The sequence below is a fragment of the Myotis brandtii genome, unplaced genomic scaffold (assembly GCF_000412655.1).
Source record: "Myotis brandtii unplaced genomic scaffold, ASM41265v1 scaffold8, whole genome shotgun sequence".
Lineage (NCBI taxonomy): Eukaryota > Metazoa > Chordata > Mammalia > Chiroptera > Vespertilionidae > Myotis > Myotis brandtii.
The window spans coordinates 6,653,950-6,672,434 of NW_005371219.1; the positions used below are offsets into that span (position 1 = coordinate 6,653,950).

At 36.7% G+C, this 18,485-nt stretch overlaps 1 protein-coding gene across 7 annotated transcripts in view; it reads left to right on the forward strand.

The window, feature by feature from the left end:
- Window positions 1-18,485, forward strand: part of CDK19 (cyclin-dependent kinase 19) — a 114,859-nt gene that overhangs the window by 85,378 nt on the left and 10,996 nt on the right. For all 7 annotated transcript variants that reach the window (XM_014531339.1, XM_005883749.2, XM_005883751.2 and 4 more), the window contains 4 exons: window positions 8,063-8,120; window positions 13,143-13,274; window positions 17,097-17,240; window positions 17,409-17,478. In XM_014531339.1, the coding sequence (XP_014386825.1) occupies window positions 8,063-8,120; window positions 13,143-13,274; window positions 17,097-17,240; window positions 17,409-17,478 (404 nt within the window). The remainder of the gene's footprint in view (window positions 1-8,062; window positions 8,121-13,142; window positions 13,275-17,096; window positions 17,241-17,408; window positions 17,479-18,485) is intronic.

Below are 18,485 nucleotides of genomic sequence, written 5' to 3' on the forward strand. Positions count from 1 at the left end.
CCCCCCCCCCCCCCCCCCCCCCCCGGCGATGACGGAAGCTCCCAGCCTCTCCTTTTTTTCTTTTTCTTTTTTTTATTCTGGGGTATATTTACCTTCTATAATTGAAACTTTGTTGCTTTGAGTGGAGCTCAGAGCCGGGAAGCTTGGCTTCCTCCATCATTGGGGCAATCAAGCCTCCTGCTTGCTCCAGCTCCGCGGCTGCCAGCCGCCATCTTGGTTGGGTTAATTTGATATAGTCGCTCTGATTGGCTGGTGGGCGTGGCTTCTGGCGTAGCGAAGGTACTGTCAATTTGCATGTTTGTCTTTTATTAGTGTAGGTTATTGGAAGTTATTTTTACTTATTTATTTTTAAAGACAGTTTTTAAAATTAATTTTAGAGAGAGGGAGAAACATTGATATGAGAGAGAAAAATCAATCCATTGCCTCCCATACCTGCTCCAACCAGGAATTGAATTGCCCCCTTTTGATGTACGGGATGATGCTCTAACTGAGTCATAACAGCCAAGAGAGAAGTTACTTTAATAGCCAAATTTATCAGTCTTTTTTTTTATTGTTATTTTTTGTAATGTGTTTAAGAAATTCTTCCCTACCTCAGGATCAGAAAGATTTTTTTCCCAAAAAAGTTTTAAAGTTTTGCTTTTCACATTTAAATCCTTAATCTACCTGAAATTTATGTATATATGGTATAAGGTGAGGATTCATTTATTTTCTCCATTTGGATAACCTGTTGTGTCAGCACCATTTATTGAATAGTTCTCCTTTCTCTACTGATCTGAATTTCCTCTTCTCTCACTATCTTGGTTCCATCTAGATACTCTGTCTTGTCCCATTGATCATTTTGTCTGTCACTGTACCAAGTATCACACTGTCTACTTTCACAGTATCTTGGCTATTCTTAGCTCTTTGCTCTTCTGCATACATTTTTAAACCAGCTTTTCAAGTTCCACAATAAAAAACCTGGTTGAGATTTTGATTGATGTTGCATTGAATTTACATATAAGTATGGGGAGAATTGGTGTCTTTACTGTACAAAGGTGGGCAAAAGTAGGTTTACATTTGTTCATATGGAAAATAATACAGTAATTAATAAGTAAAATATAAGAATAAGCTGTTTTGCGTACTCACAATTGTAAACCTATTTTCTGAGGCCCTGTGTTGAGTCTTCTTATCTATAAATTTATTTAGGACTTCTTTTATATTATTTTATTATTTTTTAAATTTTCTTTTAGCCCTAGCTGGTTTGGCTCAGAGTAAGGGGCCAACTAAGAGGCCAAGTAATACGTTAAGAAAAGTGACCCGCCCCAACTGGTTTGGCTCAGTGGATAGAGCGTCGGCCTGCGGACTCAAGGGTCGCAGGTTCGATTCCGGTCAAGGGCATGTACCTTGGTTGTGGGCACATCCCCAGTAGGGAGTGTGCAGGAGGCAGCTGACCGATGTTTCTCTCTCATAGATGTTTCTAACTCTCTATCCCTCTCCCTTTCTCTCTGTAAAAAATCAATAAAATATATTTTTTAAAAAAATAAAAAACAAATAAAAAAGAAAAGTGACCCTGCCCTAGCTGGTTTGGCTCAGTGGATAGAGCGGGGGCTTGTGGACCTAAGGGTCCCGGATTTGATTCCGATCAAGGGCACGTACCTCAGTTGCAGGCTCCTGGGCCCTTGTCATGGCACATGCAGGAAGCAACCAATTGATGTGTTTCTCTCACATTGAGTTTCTCTCTGTCTTTCCTCTCTCTTCCACTCTCCCTAAAAATCAATGGAAAAATATCCTCGTTTGAGGATTAAAAAAATAATTATTTTATTTATTTTTAATTTTTTAATCTTTATTGTAAAAGTATTACACATATCCCCTTTTTTCTCCCATTGACCCATTATAGCCCGCCCCTGCCCTCTGCCCCAGGCCTCCACTGCCTTATTGTCTATGTTCATGGGTTATGCATATATGCATACAAGATCTTTCCTCCCAAGATCTTGTACATCTTTTGCTATTTTTATTCCTAGGCACCTTATAGTTATTTTGTTGCTGTAGAAAAATTGTAAAATTATATTTCCCAGCTTTTTTTCCCCCCTGGCATATAGAAATACAGTTGACTTTTTCATATTGCTCTGTTAGCCAGATATCCTACTAAACTCTGTTACTATTGCTAATGTGTTTGTAAATACTTTGGATTTTCTATGTAGATAATTATGTCATCTCTAAATAAGAATAGTTTTGTTTCTGCCTCTCCAGTCTATACATATACCTTTAATTATTGTTTTATAGCACTGGGCTTATAATAAAATGTTGATTTTAGTTGATATTAAAGGGAATGCTTTCATTGTTTCTTTCTTAGTTTTTGATACCCATTATTGGATGAAGGAAGTTTTTTTTTAGTCTAACTTGATAGGAGTGTTTATTATGAATGGGTGTTAAATTTATCAACTGCTTTTTCACTCTCTCAAGGTAATTGTCTATTTTTCAGCCACTATCAAGATAATTATCTTAAATCTGTTAATATGGTGATGGCTTATATAGATTTTCTTAATGTTAAGCCATCCTGGCATTCCTGTCTCTGGATTTGGCTTAATAATATTTTGTTTAATAATTTTGCATCTATACTCATGAGTGAGGTTGGCCTAAAATTTTTTTCTTCTCATACGTTATCTGGTTTTGTTGTCAAGGTTATACTGGCCTTCTAGGATGTGTTGGGAGCACTCTCTTTTTCTATTCTCTGAAAATGTTTGAATAAAATTAAAACAATCTGTACATTGAAAATTTGGAAAACTTGCCTCTTTGATCAACTTGGGTCTGGTGTTTTCTTGGCAGGAAGATTTTTAACTACAGTTTCAATTTATTCAGCACTTTCAGGTTTTCTAATTGATTTTGAGTCAATTTGTAGGTTACATTTTCTTGACTTTGTCTATTTTGTGTATATTTTAAAATTAATAGATATAAAGTTCTTCATATTCCTCTTTTATCTTTGTAACCTCCACTGAATTTTTAGTTATGTTCCTATTTGCAATTTGTAATGTTGTTTATTTGTACCTTCTCTCCTCTTGCTCTGGTTGTCCTAGAGCAGCAGTTCTCAACCTGTGGGTCGCGACCCCTTTGGCGGTCGAACGACCCTTTCACAGGGGTCACCTAAGACCATCCTGCATATCAGATATTTACATTACGATTCATAACAGTAGCAACATTACAGTTATGAAGTAGCAACGAAAATAATTTTATGGTTGGGTCACAACATGAGGAACTGTATTTAAAGGGCCAGAAGGTTGAGAACCACTGTCCTAGAGTCTTCATAAATTCTCCCTATTCATAGATTTCTACCCTAAACTTTATCTTTTTTATTCCTACATTATTTTTGTTTATTCTGTTGAGCTTTTCTCTTTTTTTTTTAACTTGGGCACATAATTATTTTCATCATTCCTCCCTTTCTAACATAAATATTTAAGGCTATAAATTTCCCTTGTATGTACAGCATTAGCTGCATTCTATGGTTTTGATAGGTTGTACTTTCATTATTAGATTTCTGAGTATTTTTAACTTCTTCATAGTTTCTCCTTTTACCTCTAAGTGATTTAGGAATATTTAAAAAATATTTTTTTTAAATTGATTTTTAGAGGGAGAGGAAAAGAGAAAGAGGAACATCGACGTGAGAGCAGAACATCAGTCTGCTGCCTTTTGCACGCCTCCTACCAGGGATTGAGCCCATAACCTGGTTATGTATCCTCACCAGGAATCTAACCAGCAACCTTTTGGTGCACAGGATGACGCCCAGCCAACTGAGCTACACTGGTCAGGGCAATTTAGAAATATTTTTAAATTTCCAAATATATGGAATTTTTAATTTATACTTTCATAATTGACTTAATGTAATTGCATTGTGATCAGAGAACATAGCCTGTTTGATGACAGTTCCTTGAAATTTCTTGAGACCTGTTAGTACATGATCAGTATTTGTAAATATTCATGTGTGCTTGAGAAAAATATGTACTCTCCAATTAATGGGTAATATGATGTGCATATCACTGCTAAATCAATGTTGCTAATTGTGTCCTTTGGGTAGTCTGAACCTTACTAATCTTTTGTCTGCTTGACATACCAGTAATTGAGAAAAATATGGTGTCATTGGTCTTTTCCCTCTCTGAAGTTACATCAATTTTCACTATGTATATTTTTTCAATTACATCACAAGTTAGGAGTCTTGCTTCTTCCTGGTGATTTGAACCTTGTATTATATAGTTACCATCTTTACACCTAGTAATATTTTGTCTTTAAGCTATTTTGTCTGACAATACTTAGCTGATCCAGCTTTCTTTTAGCAATTTGGTTTACGTTAGTCCCCTTGAGAGTCTTGGCTGATTGTGGGGTAGCAGCTTGGCTTCCTCACTTTGTAGGTAGCCCAAGTGTCAGTGTTTGTTATTGGCATCTGCTTTCAGGCCCATCCCGCCTTTTGTCACTCTCCAACCACAAGGATACATTATTTGGGCTGAGGCATGAGACTGTAGACCTCTTGTGAGATCAGGGATCCTTCAAGGAATGTTTCTTATGTGGCATATGTTTTTTCTGTAATAACAGGGTCCCCTAGAGCATTTAGTCAGCCATAATACCAGGTGTGAAAACTTCTTGTATTCTCCTTGTTTTGTTTTTTTTCCACAGTACTTACTGATATCTGATGTATTGTACATTTGTTTATTGCCTTTCTTTTCCCATTAGAATGTAAGCTTCGTGAGAAAAAGGATTTTTCCTGGTTTTCTTTACTGCTGTATCTCTAGCATCTAAACCACCTCCTGATACTTAGTATGTGCTCAGTCAATACTTGCTGAATAGATGACTATAGAGCAGGAGAAAGTGGTGTAAAAAAGCCATGCCAAGTATTTACCTTTTACCTTAAATGCTCTGATTTGTTCCTCAATGACCATTGTCACAAGTTAGGATGCCTGCCCTTTTCCCTAGACCCGTGGTCAGCAAACTGCGGCTCCCGAGCCACATGCGGCTCTTTGGCCCCTTGAGCGTGGCTCTTCCACAAAATACCACGTGCGGGCGCGCACGTACAGTGCGATTGAAACTTCGTGGCCCATGCACAGAAGTCGGTATTTTGTGGAAGAGCCACACTCAAGGGGCCAAAGAGCTGCATGTGGCTCGCGAGCCGCAGTTTGCCAACCACTGCAGACTATTATAGCCCACTTCCGACTTGTCTCTCTGTCTGTACTTTGTGGTTTATCCATTCCTTCCAATTCATTCTTTGTATTGCTATCAGAGTTTTTTCCTAAATATAAATCTGATTACCTCACTAATCTGTCTTGGCTTAGCCTAGGGGTGGGCAACCTTTTTGTGAGTGCGTGCCAAAACCAGCAAAATCTCTGACTCAAAATTGTTCTGCGTGCCAACCCTAATTTTTTGAGAACATGTTACGCCTACTTGATATATCTTAAGGTGTACGTATGTGAAGAACCTTGAAGAAATAATAAAATTCATTCTAGCGACAAAAACACAGTATATGATGATGAAAAATACATTTATTTTTTAATGTATACATGTACACTGGTAGTCCGACAGAAAACTTTATGACTCCGTTTGATATTATCAGTGGGACTTTTGCTGCTGCATCACTGATGACAGAGATTTTACATCAGGTTTATATTTTGTGACCTTCAGAGATATGCACGAGCTACTATTTTCATCCGTCAGGCTACTCCTATTAGGAGGCTTAACAAAATTCATCACTGAGAACAAAGATTCACAAGTGTATGGGATGAAACTAAAACACTGGTCGGATCTAGGAAGGCAGGGAGAGTTAAGACAGAGGCATAGAAATTGCTCTTCCCCTCTCTCGTCAATCCATGTCTATGGTCTTTAAGATAACTTGTTATGTAAAATTATTTATTTATCTAAGATGCACCTACACTGAATTTATCTGAAAAATAAAAAAGTCGTTATTACGGAAAAAATTGTAAATGGAAGATTATAAGAGAGGGTTTCGTGTGCCAGCAAAAGTTACTGGTGTGCCATGTTTGGCACGCGTGCCAGGGGTTGCCCACCCCTGGCTTAGTCTATAGAATAAATTCCAGTTTCTTTTTTCTTTTTTCATATATTTTTGATTCCAGAGAGGAAGAAAGCAGAAGAGAGAGATAGAAACCTCAATGATGAGAGCGAATCATCAATCAGCTGCCTTCTGCATGTCCCACACCAGGGATCGAGCATGCAACCTGGGCATATGGCTAGACCAGGAATCGAACCGTGCCCTCCTGGTTCATAGGTCAACGCTCAACCCCAGAGCCACACCGGCTGGGCTAAATTCCAGTTTATTTAATGTGGCATTTTATTTCCAACATTGAGCATTCTATGCTCTAGTCATATTAAAACACTTTAGGTTCTTTCAGTATGCCATATCTGTGATTTTATGTGACCATACCCTTGCTTATAGGGCGTCCTGAGCCTGAAAAGTCATTCTTTTGTTTATGCTTATCAAAATTTTAGTCATCCTTAGTCACCTAAAGCCATCTCCTTGCTAAAGACTAATATTCATTGAGAAGAATCATTCATTCCTGACATTTTATTTTGCTGTTTTGGTACTTTTCATAATATGTTGTGTTCTAAAAAGCTGTCTGTCTTCTCTTACTAGATTTTAAGCTCCTTGAGTCAAGAAGTTTTCTGAAAGTCTCCAATACAATGTTTTATACATAACGGATCTTTGATAAATAGTTGTCAAGCTTGAATTTTGAACGTTCTGTTTTTGTCTGATGCTATTTTTCTCTTCCTGCTATGGTAAACCAATCTTGTCTCTTGTCTTCAGTTATCACACTCTAGTGACAATAACTTTCAAATCCAAATCTTCCTATTTTCACTATCCTGGCTAGTCTGACTTAGGCATCTCACCTTCCTCAAACTCTATATGTCATCTCCTTCTCTTTGTTGTTCCCACTCCCAAACCAGTACTTCTCATAACTTTTCCAAAATAAAGGCACCATCATTCTTCCCAGTCAGATAAACTCAAAATCTTGGTGCAGTCTTTATCAACCTTTTTCTTAATTTTCTGACTTCAGCTAGTCAGAAAGTCCTGCTAATTTTAATTTCTTTTTTAAGATGTTACTCACCTCTGTAACTCCTCCATTTCACTGAGAAGACCTTGGAAATGGAGTTTACAGAGGAGACTTATTGTCTAAAGCAGTGATGGCAAACCTTTTGAGCTCGGCATGTCAGCATTTTGAAAAACCCTAACTTAACTTTGGTGCTGTGTCACATATAGAAATTTTTTGATATTTGCAGCCATAGTAAAACAAAGACTTATATTTTTTATATTTATTTTATATATTTAAATGCCATTTAACAAAGAAAAATCAACCAAAAAAAAATGAGTTCGCATGTCACCTCTGACATGCGTGTCATAGGTTCGCCATCACTGGTCTAAAGCCCTATCTTAGCAGTTTCTGTTTCCAGATGTCTACAAATGAGGACGACTTAACAGATGGTGGATACATTTGCAGCCTACTCTTTTCTTTATGTAGCTTTGTATTAGCCTCGGTGTTTATTTTCTTACATCTTGAAATTATATTTTGAATTTCTCACTTTTGCATGAACTATAGCTGAAGCCATGTATGAATTTTAATGGAATCTGTTGAATGTTGATCATATTTTCTTAAAGTAGTTTAGAAATATTTAGCAAGGAATATTCCATGTGATATGTTGAGGTTTGAAATTTTATATAAATTTTTCAACCACAAAAACTGTTGTGGGCAGCAAGCAGTTATAATTTGTACAGGTTTTTACATTATTATTACTTATTATTTCTGTGGGACAAATAGAAATGACAGCTTTAATTCATTTGTAATTATTTGTATGATATAATTTTGAAAATAAGGTATTTCCATAGCAAGGTTGTTTATGGAAAGTTAGGGCTGACTAACTTTAAAAATGTCAAATGCTTTAATTATGTAGAAGGTACTTAATATTTGATTATAGTTATGTTGAAAATACAGAATATTATAAGAACTTTTTCACATTATGAGAACTTTTTTCCATTTTAGAGCATGTCAAAAGAATTAACATAGTAATTTGAATGCTCTATTTTTATTTCTAGAAACCAGCAAATATCCTAGTAATGGGAGAAGGTCCTGAGAGGGGGAGAGTCAAAATAGGTAGGTAATTATTTCTAAAATAATTTATTAAGAAACTGAAGTGACTGCAAAGATGATTTCCCTTTTTAATACTCTTATTTAAGTAGTTAACTTAAAAATTACTTTCTCATATTTTTAGGAAAGGTATTAGGAAATATAGATAGATAGTTTATAAAACCCCTCAGGTTGCCCTAGCCTGTTTGGCTCAGTGGATAGAGCGTTGGCCTGTGGACTGAAGGATCCCAGGTTCGATTCCGGTCAAGGGCATATGCCTGGGTTGCAGGCTCAATCCCCAGTAGGGGACATGCAGGAGTCAACTGATCGATGATTCTCTCTATCATTGATGTTTCTATCTCTCTCTCCCTCCCTTTCTGAAATCAATAAAAATATATATTAATAAAAACCCCTCAGGTTTATTCCCAAAACAAGGTTTCATAATTCTAAACTGAGGCAAGCAAGCCCACAAAAATTCATTCCCAATCAAAATCCCTAGCATGTGTTTATGTCACTGTTACTGTCCTGCACAGTCACCCTAAACATAATCCCCAAAAATGTTACTTTTGTCTCAGCTTTACCAAATGTTCTTTCCTTAAATACATCCCTCCCACTCTCACCTAATACATATAGAACTTCACAGATATCTTTCCCCTGCCCCACGTATGTCCTGTGCCAGGTACCAACATATCTTTTCCAAATGAATATATAAGTTTATAGACCCTCTTACTTGCTAATCTTAGATTAAGGCACTGAAAAGAGTCTTATCTGTATATTAAAATTTCCTTTTCAACCCTGAAGGATTAATTTATACCTGACAATATTTGGGTAGAAAATTAGCTAAGAAATGCTTTATTTTAATTTCTTTAACTAGAAATTACGTTTATTGAATGTTCAGTGCTTTTTAGAAGGATTTCAAAATAAATTTTGTTTCATCAACCTGTTGTTGTCTTTGCTATTAGACTATATCATGATAGGGGTGGTGCAAAGTTATGCTAACTTAACCTACTACAAATTCATTCTGTTCCACTTCAACTGAGCCACCCCTGCTGCTTGGTCTTCTACTTCTTCAGTTAATACATCAGCCCAGGCCCTGAAGAAGTTGTTCTAAACCAACTTCCCTTTCTTTAAACCTCTATTCTGAGATTTCTGAGATTCAGTCATTTAGTTTTGTTGATATTAATTAAGAACCAGGTCACTGCTTTCCTTCCCTTTCCCCTTCTCCTTCCTGCCCCATCACCTTTACACCACTCCTCACTTGTTTCTCCCTCACTCTTAACGTTTTTTTTTCTTATAGGCATGTATTGAGTACCTACTCTTGCTAGACACTGGTGAAAGTGGAGATAAAGGATGGCTCTTTCCTGTGAGAGACAGTAAAATAAACAGTTTACTATCCAGATTGAGAGATACTTTCATATGTTAGTTATTTCGTTATTTTATACAACCACTCTGTATGGCAGATATTGTAGCTAAGGAGAGCTGGATTTAAGAGGTTGTAGCTTGTTCAGCCTTTCAAAGGAAGGACTTTGAATTCCAAGTCCAGAGTCTCTTTCCCTACCAACATTGCTACCTAGTGACAGCAGAGCTACCTGGTGTGACCTCATCAACCACTTTTTGTCAGCACAGCCCTGCCTTTGAAACTGCCAGAGAAGGAATGACTCTTCCCTCAGAAGGCCCATCTAGTGCCCTTCTTAGCTTCAATAATCTTCCTGCTATCCTTCAGCTCCTTAGATTATGGGATCTCCAGTCTCCCCTTCTCAAGTTTCTCCTCTTCACCTTTAAACATTCACGGTCCTCTTCCCAACTTTAAAAATAAATCTTGTCCTATCCATTTTGTTTTCTGTACCATTTGTTCTGTGTCCCCTTCCCCCCACCTTGTTCCTTTACTTCGAGAACACATATTCACCCACTGGTTCCACTAAAGCTGATTTGTTATAATCTGGCCTCTTAATTCCATTCCTCAATTGAAACTGCTCTCTAAAAAGACACCTTTGAACTTTGTCTTACCAAATCTAGTCACCGCTTTCCTTTACTGCCTTAGCTATTTGTTCTCCTAACCAGTTTGGTCTGGAGACTTTTTCTTCGTCTATATGGCATCATATAATTCTGTTTTTCTATATACCACTTTTGCTGTTACTTCTATATTTGGTTCATTTTGCCTCTTCTATTAACCTTTTGTTTCAAGACACCCTGGGCACTGGCTTTGGACATGGCTTCCCTCTTCTACAGTTACTTCTTTAGGGAATTATTCTAAAGATCTGGATCTCAGATTCCATTCTCTCATCTTAGCTGAATTCTTATCTCTATTTGTGTTCTATTGGCAACCTGCACTCCATTATCCCAAACCAAATTCATCATCATCTTCTTATACTTTCCCTTGTTTGTACCTGTCATCACATTGAGCACAGTCACCCAAACTTCATGTTTCCTCCTTACTGCTCCCAAATAGCTCTACTGTTTCTCAACATAAAATTCTGTATCCTAGCTTTACCATTAAGAGTTTTAGGATTGAAATTCTATCCAAGATTAAGGATAAAACCAGGGATAAAAATTAATAAAAAAGGTCAAGTAAACAATATAATTGATAAATTGCTTTAAATTTTAATAACACATTATTTAAAAAAAATTAGTAATACTCTGATTCCTATGTTTAACACTATAATACAGTTCTTTTTGGCCAAAAAGAAAAGCGTAGTCAAATGGAAACACATTGTGCCCTTCCCTGTATCTGAGCCTTTCCTTCCTCAGCAACCTAAAGACTTGCCCGGCCTTACCTAAAATACTTATTGCCCTCTTTTCTGTTCACAAATATTCTTCCTTCAGCACCCAGCTCAAGTTCTACTTTCAGTTTAGTTCACTTGTACAAATGTTTATCAAACACTGTTCCAGAGAAAACCATGGAGACCTACGCTCTTCTTTCAAGAGACTTATAGTCCAGTAGCAACGTTCCTTTTCTTACAGTACTTACCCTCTGTATTTTGTTATCTCACTGTCATGTAAGCTCCTTGGTGGTAGACAATGTCTTTTGCTGTTTTCTATAATTTTATACCAATTAGCACCCACACCAGAATTTTACTACTGATGCCAACTGAATTGGAAATTTCATATCTAATCTTAGGAAAATAACTGTTAGTAATGTTTAAGCTTGTAACCTTTTGTCTAAAGTAGTAAGTATTTGAAAAATGGTTTAAAACTCCTTTGATTGAAATATTAATGTTTATTGCATGTAACATTATTATATTTAAAATCATTTTTCTTGAAATATTAATGTTTATTGCATGTGCATGGCTAATTATTTTGTATCTACAATCTGGTAGTAAAAAAATAATAAAAAAATAAAACTCTTTGAAGTTCATACAATAGGAAGAGATTGTTTCCAGGAATGTATATTGTGTCCTCTGGTCTTTCATTTGACAGTGAATAGATGTGGCTTACAAAAAATTAAGGAAGTAGAAAACAAGGGGAGAGAAAACTGGCTTTAGCCTTTACTTCAAAACAAATGTTTCTCAGTGGGTGGAACAGCATTCTATCAGATTACTTTGCCATCAACAACAGGCAGCATCTATTAAATTTATAAAGCAGTGCTTTGAAGTAGGCATAATATTGGTAGAATGGTTTGAATATTTTTGTTTGCTATAGGGAAATTTAGTTAAGGAAGAGTAGGCTTTAGCACAGGCTTCCTTGGACAGCTTTGTTTTTTAAGACCTGGTTTCTTCAAAACATTTCCAGAAAGTCTTATAAATTATTCAAACTCTCAAGAAATAATATCACTGTAAATTAAAGTTTTAATGTATGTTATATCATAGCATTGGTTTTAGATTAAATGAGTCTCTGCAGTTGAAATTTTATGTACTAATTGTGCATTTTATAGTACTTTGGGGCCCCTTATAATACAAATATACTGTGTATATTATGTATTTCAAATTACAGAGGTTTATAATTTTTGTGATTTTGCCTTTGTGACATGCAATTATAACTGTAATATTATAATTTATTGGATGTCAGATCAGTGGTTAAGAATGTAGCTGCTAGATTATAATATGATTTTTGTTTGAGTACTGACATCTTTATTTAGTATCTTTATGACCATGGGCAAGTCATTTAACTGCTTCAGGCCTTAGACTATCTCAGAAGTAGGGACCAAAACACTTATTAAACCAGTGTTCTTATGAGGATTAAATGAAGTAATATATGATGTATCTGAAAACGGTTTGTAAAACTCTAAAGTGTTTTGTAGATGTAAAGTATTTGTTGTTTATGAAATCTTAAGAAAATTAGATGGTCCCCAGGACCTTCTTTAGTAATAAATATTCTTTTCACTGCTTTTGTACTCCTCTAATAGTCAAATCAGTTAGCTTTGATACAGATCTTTGTTAAATGATGAATTACAACAAATTATCTCATACATTCTCTACATGTTCTTGGAAACATGTATGTGATGTAGTGGTCACTGTACAAAACTGGCTCTCTAGCGGGGGAAGCCCCAATTTGTAGCATTTGCTGTTTTCCATGATGTAAATATTCTCACCACAGCCAATTTCAAGCACCAACATGATGTCACTGAACTCAGAGTTGAGACTAGATATGTACCAGTCAGCTCTCATGAGTCCAAAAGAACTGATTTTAGCATACACTGACCTAAGATTTAGTCCATGTTTAGTCTTACAGAAGTCATAATTAATCATTGAAACTTAGATTATCTTTCAAATTGTATTTTGATCTTTCAATTTAAAAATCTAAGAATATTATTGTGGCTGTCTCTGAAAGACAGGAATCTGAAACCAGACCTGGTTCTCATTCTGACTCTGTACTTAGTAGTTCTGTGACCTTGGGCAAGTCAGAATATCTTTAAGCCTCAGTTTCTTCATCAGATACTATCACAATAATAGTATCTATCTCAGAAGGGGAGATCTGGTGCCTGGTACAGACCACGGGTTGAAAATGGAGGAAAAGGCTTGCTGTATAAGGGTGCTAACTATTGTCATCAACTTTGTATGCTTTTAATATCATGCCAAACTGAGTTTCACGTTAATTTATTTTATTTTTTAGCTGACATGGGTTTTGCCAGATTATTCAATTCTCCTCTAAAGCCACTAGCAGATTTGGATCCAGTAGTTGTGACTTTTTGGTATCGGGCTCCAGAACTTTTGCTTGGTGCAAGGCATTATACAAAAGCCATTGGTAAGTTAGTCTAAAATGATTTAATTACTTGGCATTGAATTATCCTAAATATCAAATAGTATAATAATGAAACTGCTTTGTAAAAACCATTTTCTGTCTCTTGGTGAAAGTCCTGTTGTCTTCTGTACTCCTAGATTTTACAATCTATTGGATTTGGATTTTTAACTGTATAGGAGAAAATGGTTCTTTTAAAAGAAGAAAGCATTTTCTTTCAGCGAATAGAGGTATCTGGTCCATTGAGTTGCTATGGAAATAATAACATGTAAATTTTATTTTGCACTCGCCTACTATTGGTCAGAAGAACTGGAGAGAGGTTTAGAATTGTTTCTTCACAAACAGAAACACAGGATTAGTGGGGTGTTGGAGGAGCCCCCTTCTATCTGGGGAAAAGTTAATCAGTCTTTCCTAAGCAAGAAACTATGACTAATCTTTCTCTCTTGCCATTACAGTTATCAGAATGGCAGTTTCTCCATTAAGGTAGAAAATAGACAGACTCTGGGTAGATTAGCTGTGCCATCTCTCCAGGTAAAAAAAGAAACAACTGAGTAGGAAAATCTGTTATAAACATACTCTCTGTAGGATTTAAAGTTGGCTTTAGAACAGAAGCATCAGAGATTTTGCTACCTGGTCACTATATTGTTCTCAGAGAATCCAGCTGCAAACCAAGGGAGTTAAGAAGAGGAGTCTTCCTCAAATCTAGAGATTTCTTTAAAAGAGGTAAAAAGAGAGGATAGGGAGGGAGTATATTTCTTTAGATTTTCCTTTTACAGACTAGTAAGCACAATCCTTTCTGTTAACCTTATGAAAAATTTGGTGATACCCAAAGAAATACAAAGCAAGTTTTTACATTTGGAAGATTAGACTGATAATTAACCTATTCATCGTAAAAAGGGAAACAAAAATTTTAATATAATAATGTCCTCATTCATTGGGAGATCTGACTTTTGCAAAATTCAGACACCCACAACACATTTATACTTTGTCCGGGGATTGTTACACTAGCACAGTGCTAACATATTGTAATACTTCATAAATACTGCTGAAGGGTTTTATTAAATGAGTAAAAGAGCCCATGAGTAACCTTAGCACTGTGAGATAAACCAGTATGTATTTGATAGAAGAGTGTAGACCCTTCCCCTGGCAGCTGAGCCCATAGTAAAGCTCTGTTTCAGAGGTGTCAAGGCCACACTGTTAGCAACTGACAGTGGCAGTTCTGTGAAGGGTGAAGAAAGAACTACCAAAAGCAAATGGAAGGAATAGAGTGGTTCTAAGAATGAGGAGTTAAAATCAGCACCTGACTCTACTCAGTGAGTGACTTTGACCATAGGGCTGTGTTTTTAGACTTCTAGGCTTATGTTTGCTTTTTCTGTTATTGGATCTCTTACTATGGAGAACAGTAAATCTCTTAGGCAACCACAGAAGGCACCAGAGGATAAGAAGAGACTGAAAGTGAGCCAGAGAAGGAGGGAGTGTTAGTTGGAAGTAATAGGTATGCTTTAGAACAGGGGTGGGCAAACTTTTTGACTCGAGGGCCACAATGGGTTCTTAAACTGGACTGGAGGGCCGGAACAAAAGCATGGATAGAGTGTTTGTGTGAACTAATATAAATTCAAAGTAAACATCATTACATAAAAGGGTACGGTCTTTTTTTTTTTTTTTTTTTTTTTAGTTTTTTTCATTTCAAACGGGCCGTATCCGGCCCACGGGCCGTAGTTTGCCCACGGCTGCTTTAGAACATAATTGAATGTGAGATAACCCAGGGCTCGGATAGGGATAAAGGATGTGATAACAGTAGAAATTTGTATGTGTTGGACTCTTAGCAAGCACTGATACAATCGATATCTAAAAGGGAGATTCCCAGTAAGAAAAGGCAAATTCAGCCAAAATCCTCTGTTAAACTAAATGAGCCCCCACCAAACTCTATCATATTCTTAGAGATTCTTATACAAAATCCATGGTAAGGCCAGGCCCATTTAAAAAATACACACACACACATACACACACACACACACACACACACACACTCTCTCTCTCTCTCTCTCTCTCTCTCTCTCTCTCTAGAGGCCTGGTGCATGAAATTTGTGCACTGGGTGGGGGGGGGGCGCTCAGCCCAGCCTGTGCCCTCTCGCTGTCCGGGAGCCCTTGGGGGATGCTGCCCGACTGGCTTAGGCCCACTCACCCCAGGGGGAGCGGGCCTAAGCCAGCAGTCGGACATCCTTAGCGCTGCCGTAGAGGTGGGAGAGGCTCCTGCCACTGCTGCTGCACTCGACAGCCATAAGCCTGGCTCAGGGCTTTTGGCTGAGCGGCACTCCCCCTGTAGGAGTGCACTGATGACCAGGGGGCAGCGCCTGCATTGAGCGTCTGCCCCCTGGTGGTCAGTGCACGTCACAGTGACCGCTTGTTCCACCGTTCAGTCAATTTGCATATTAGTATTTTATTATATTGGATATATATATTTCAGAGAGGAAGGGAGAGGAGAGGGAGAGAGAGATAGAAGCATCAAGGATGAGAGAGAATCATTGATCAGCTGCCTCCTGCACACCCCCTACTGGGGAGTGATTGAGCCTACAACCTGGGCATGTACCCTGACTGGGAATCAAACTGTGATCTCCTGGTTTATAGGTTGTTGTTCAACCACTGAGACACGCCGGCCCGGCAAGGCCCATTTTTAACATGTACCATTAGGTGATTCTATTGTATGTGGTCCACACACTTTGACAACCCACACTTTGAGAAACACAGTTTTATGAATATTTTATAATTAAATGTTCTGCTTTTAAAATCAAAATAGATGTTTTTTGAGAAATAAAGATAATTTTTTAAAAATATGTTTTTATTGATTTGAGAGAAAGAGGAAGGGAGAGGCATAGGGAGATAGAAACCGTCTACATTTTTTAAAAATATTTATTAATATATTTGACAAAGCATTGTGAATATAATCTCTGAATCTGAATTACAGTTTTTCAATCTATAAAATCAAAATAAGTGGTGGTTTGAAATAGTTAATAAAACTTTGAAAGATGCCTAACTTTATCCTGAGGTATTGGAGGATTGGGGAAACATCTAAGTCAGGGGTAGGGAACCTGTGTTCTGTCAAGGGCCATTTGGGTATCAGCTGATAAATTAGCCTGCTATTTTGGTCAAACATTTAATTAACTCACCCTTAATGCCTTGTAAGTGCCAGACCAAATTTGCAGGCCTTATAGAGCCTTGGACTGGACATTCCCCACCCCTGACTAAGTGAGTGTATTTAGATAACATCTCTCTCTACTGGTGTCTGTCTACCTCTGTATTTATCAACTTCTGAACCTTACAATTTGTTGAAAAACTGAAGTTGGTAGTCTTTCAGCCAAAAGTTGAGTTTTTTCCAAATAATTTGATGTGGTATTACTGTTGGAATCAGACATTCTGCTCTATAGTTATGTAATTGATTGCTTTAAAGAATGTATTGCTATACCTGATGGTGATATTGTTTTAGTCTATCAGATCTTGAGTAATAGATTATCAGTTGAATGCTTTAGTAGTTGAATTACTAATAGTGGTTAGGAAGACTTTTGCCTATATATAAAGTAAATTCATTGCTTACTAAATTGAGTTTCCTAAGCTTATCTTCATCAGGAAATACACAGGTAAATGTTTTTTTATTTGGCTTTCAATGCGTTGTGTGATAATCATCTGTTCATGTCTTCTTAATACACTTATTGTATTTTGTATATTGCTTTACTGAAAAGTATTTTTATGTGTAGGCTGTGATTATACCAGGAATTATAACCAAAGAAGTATAATAAATGTGTACAAAAACTTGTTTTCCTTTCTTCGTAGATATATGGGCAATAGGTTGCATATTTGCTGAATTGTTGACTTCAGAGCCCATTTTTCACTGTCGTCAGGAAGATATAAAAACAAGCAATCCCTTTCATCATGATCAACTCGATCGGATATTTAGTGTCATGGGATTTCCTGCAGGTAATTTATTTTCTTTTTCAAAATATTTAGTCCTATTTCAAAATCATTTCTTTTCAAAAGCATATTTTTAAGTATAATATATATATATTTAGCTAAAGTAACTAGGAGATTATTTTATAAAAGTAACACATTATTTCCTATAACAACATTCAATATTTTTTTTATAAGATAAAGACTGGGAAGATATTAGAAAGATGCCAGAATACCCCACACTTCAAAAGGACTTTAGAAGAACAACGTAAGTAACTCCATTTAAATAGAAGCAGCTATTTCATTGGGAATATTTAATATTTAAAAAAAACAGATACAGATTATTTAAACTAGAAACCTAGATTTTTTTAAATATTCATTATGCCTATGATTTAAAGAAGATATTACAGACGTTCACATATATGGTAGGCTTACGCTGTATTATTTAAAAACTTCTAAGAATTTAAGGGGCAATAGATAGTTTAAATGTCTCCTCTGTTTTAGCAGGATAAAGGGCTCAGTTCAGGCCACAACTATGATTTTTATCTTTCTCTGGGTAATGACTGGTGACCGAAATGCTGGGCTAGCTGCCAAGATGACAGAGGAAGAACACATGGCAGGGATCTGAGTAACTGGCGGGACCTTTATGTTGAGCAGAAACAAGAGGAGGGGAAAGGTGGCATGAGAGGACTTTATTATAAGTATCTATGCTCAGAGGAAAAGGTGAAGGAGGCTCCCTTTTAGGCAACTTAATGGAAAAATTTCAGGACAGGAGGGCTTGCAGCGGTTCTCAACCTGTGGGTCGCGAACAATGAAAATACATCCTGCATATCAGATATTTACATTACGATTCATAACAGTAGCAAAATTACAGTTATGAAGTAGCAACGAAAATAATTTTATGGTTGGGGGACACCACAACATGAGGAACTGTATTAAAGGGTCGCGGCATTAGGAAGGTTGAGAACCACTGGCTTATAGGAACAAAAGCAGACATCATAAATAGAAGTAGAGAGTGGCACTCACCATTTCATTACTAAGATTACAGAAGTACTCTATGTACCCTCCCTTCCTGTTCATGTCCCTCCCAAAGGGTAGCCCCTGTTCTGAATTTGTATTTATCATTCCTCATTTTTCATTATAGTTTTACTACAAATAAATTATTGTTCAGTTTAATGTATCTTTGAACTTTTTATATAAATAGTATTATACTGCCGAAACCGGTTTGGCTCAGTGGATAGAGCGTCGGCCTGCGGACTGAAGGGTCCCAGGTTC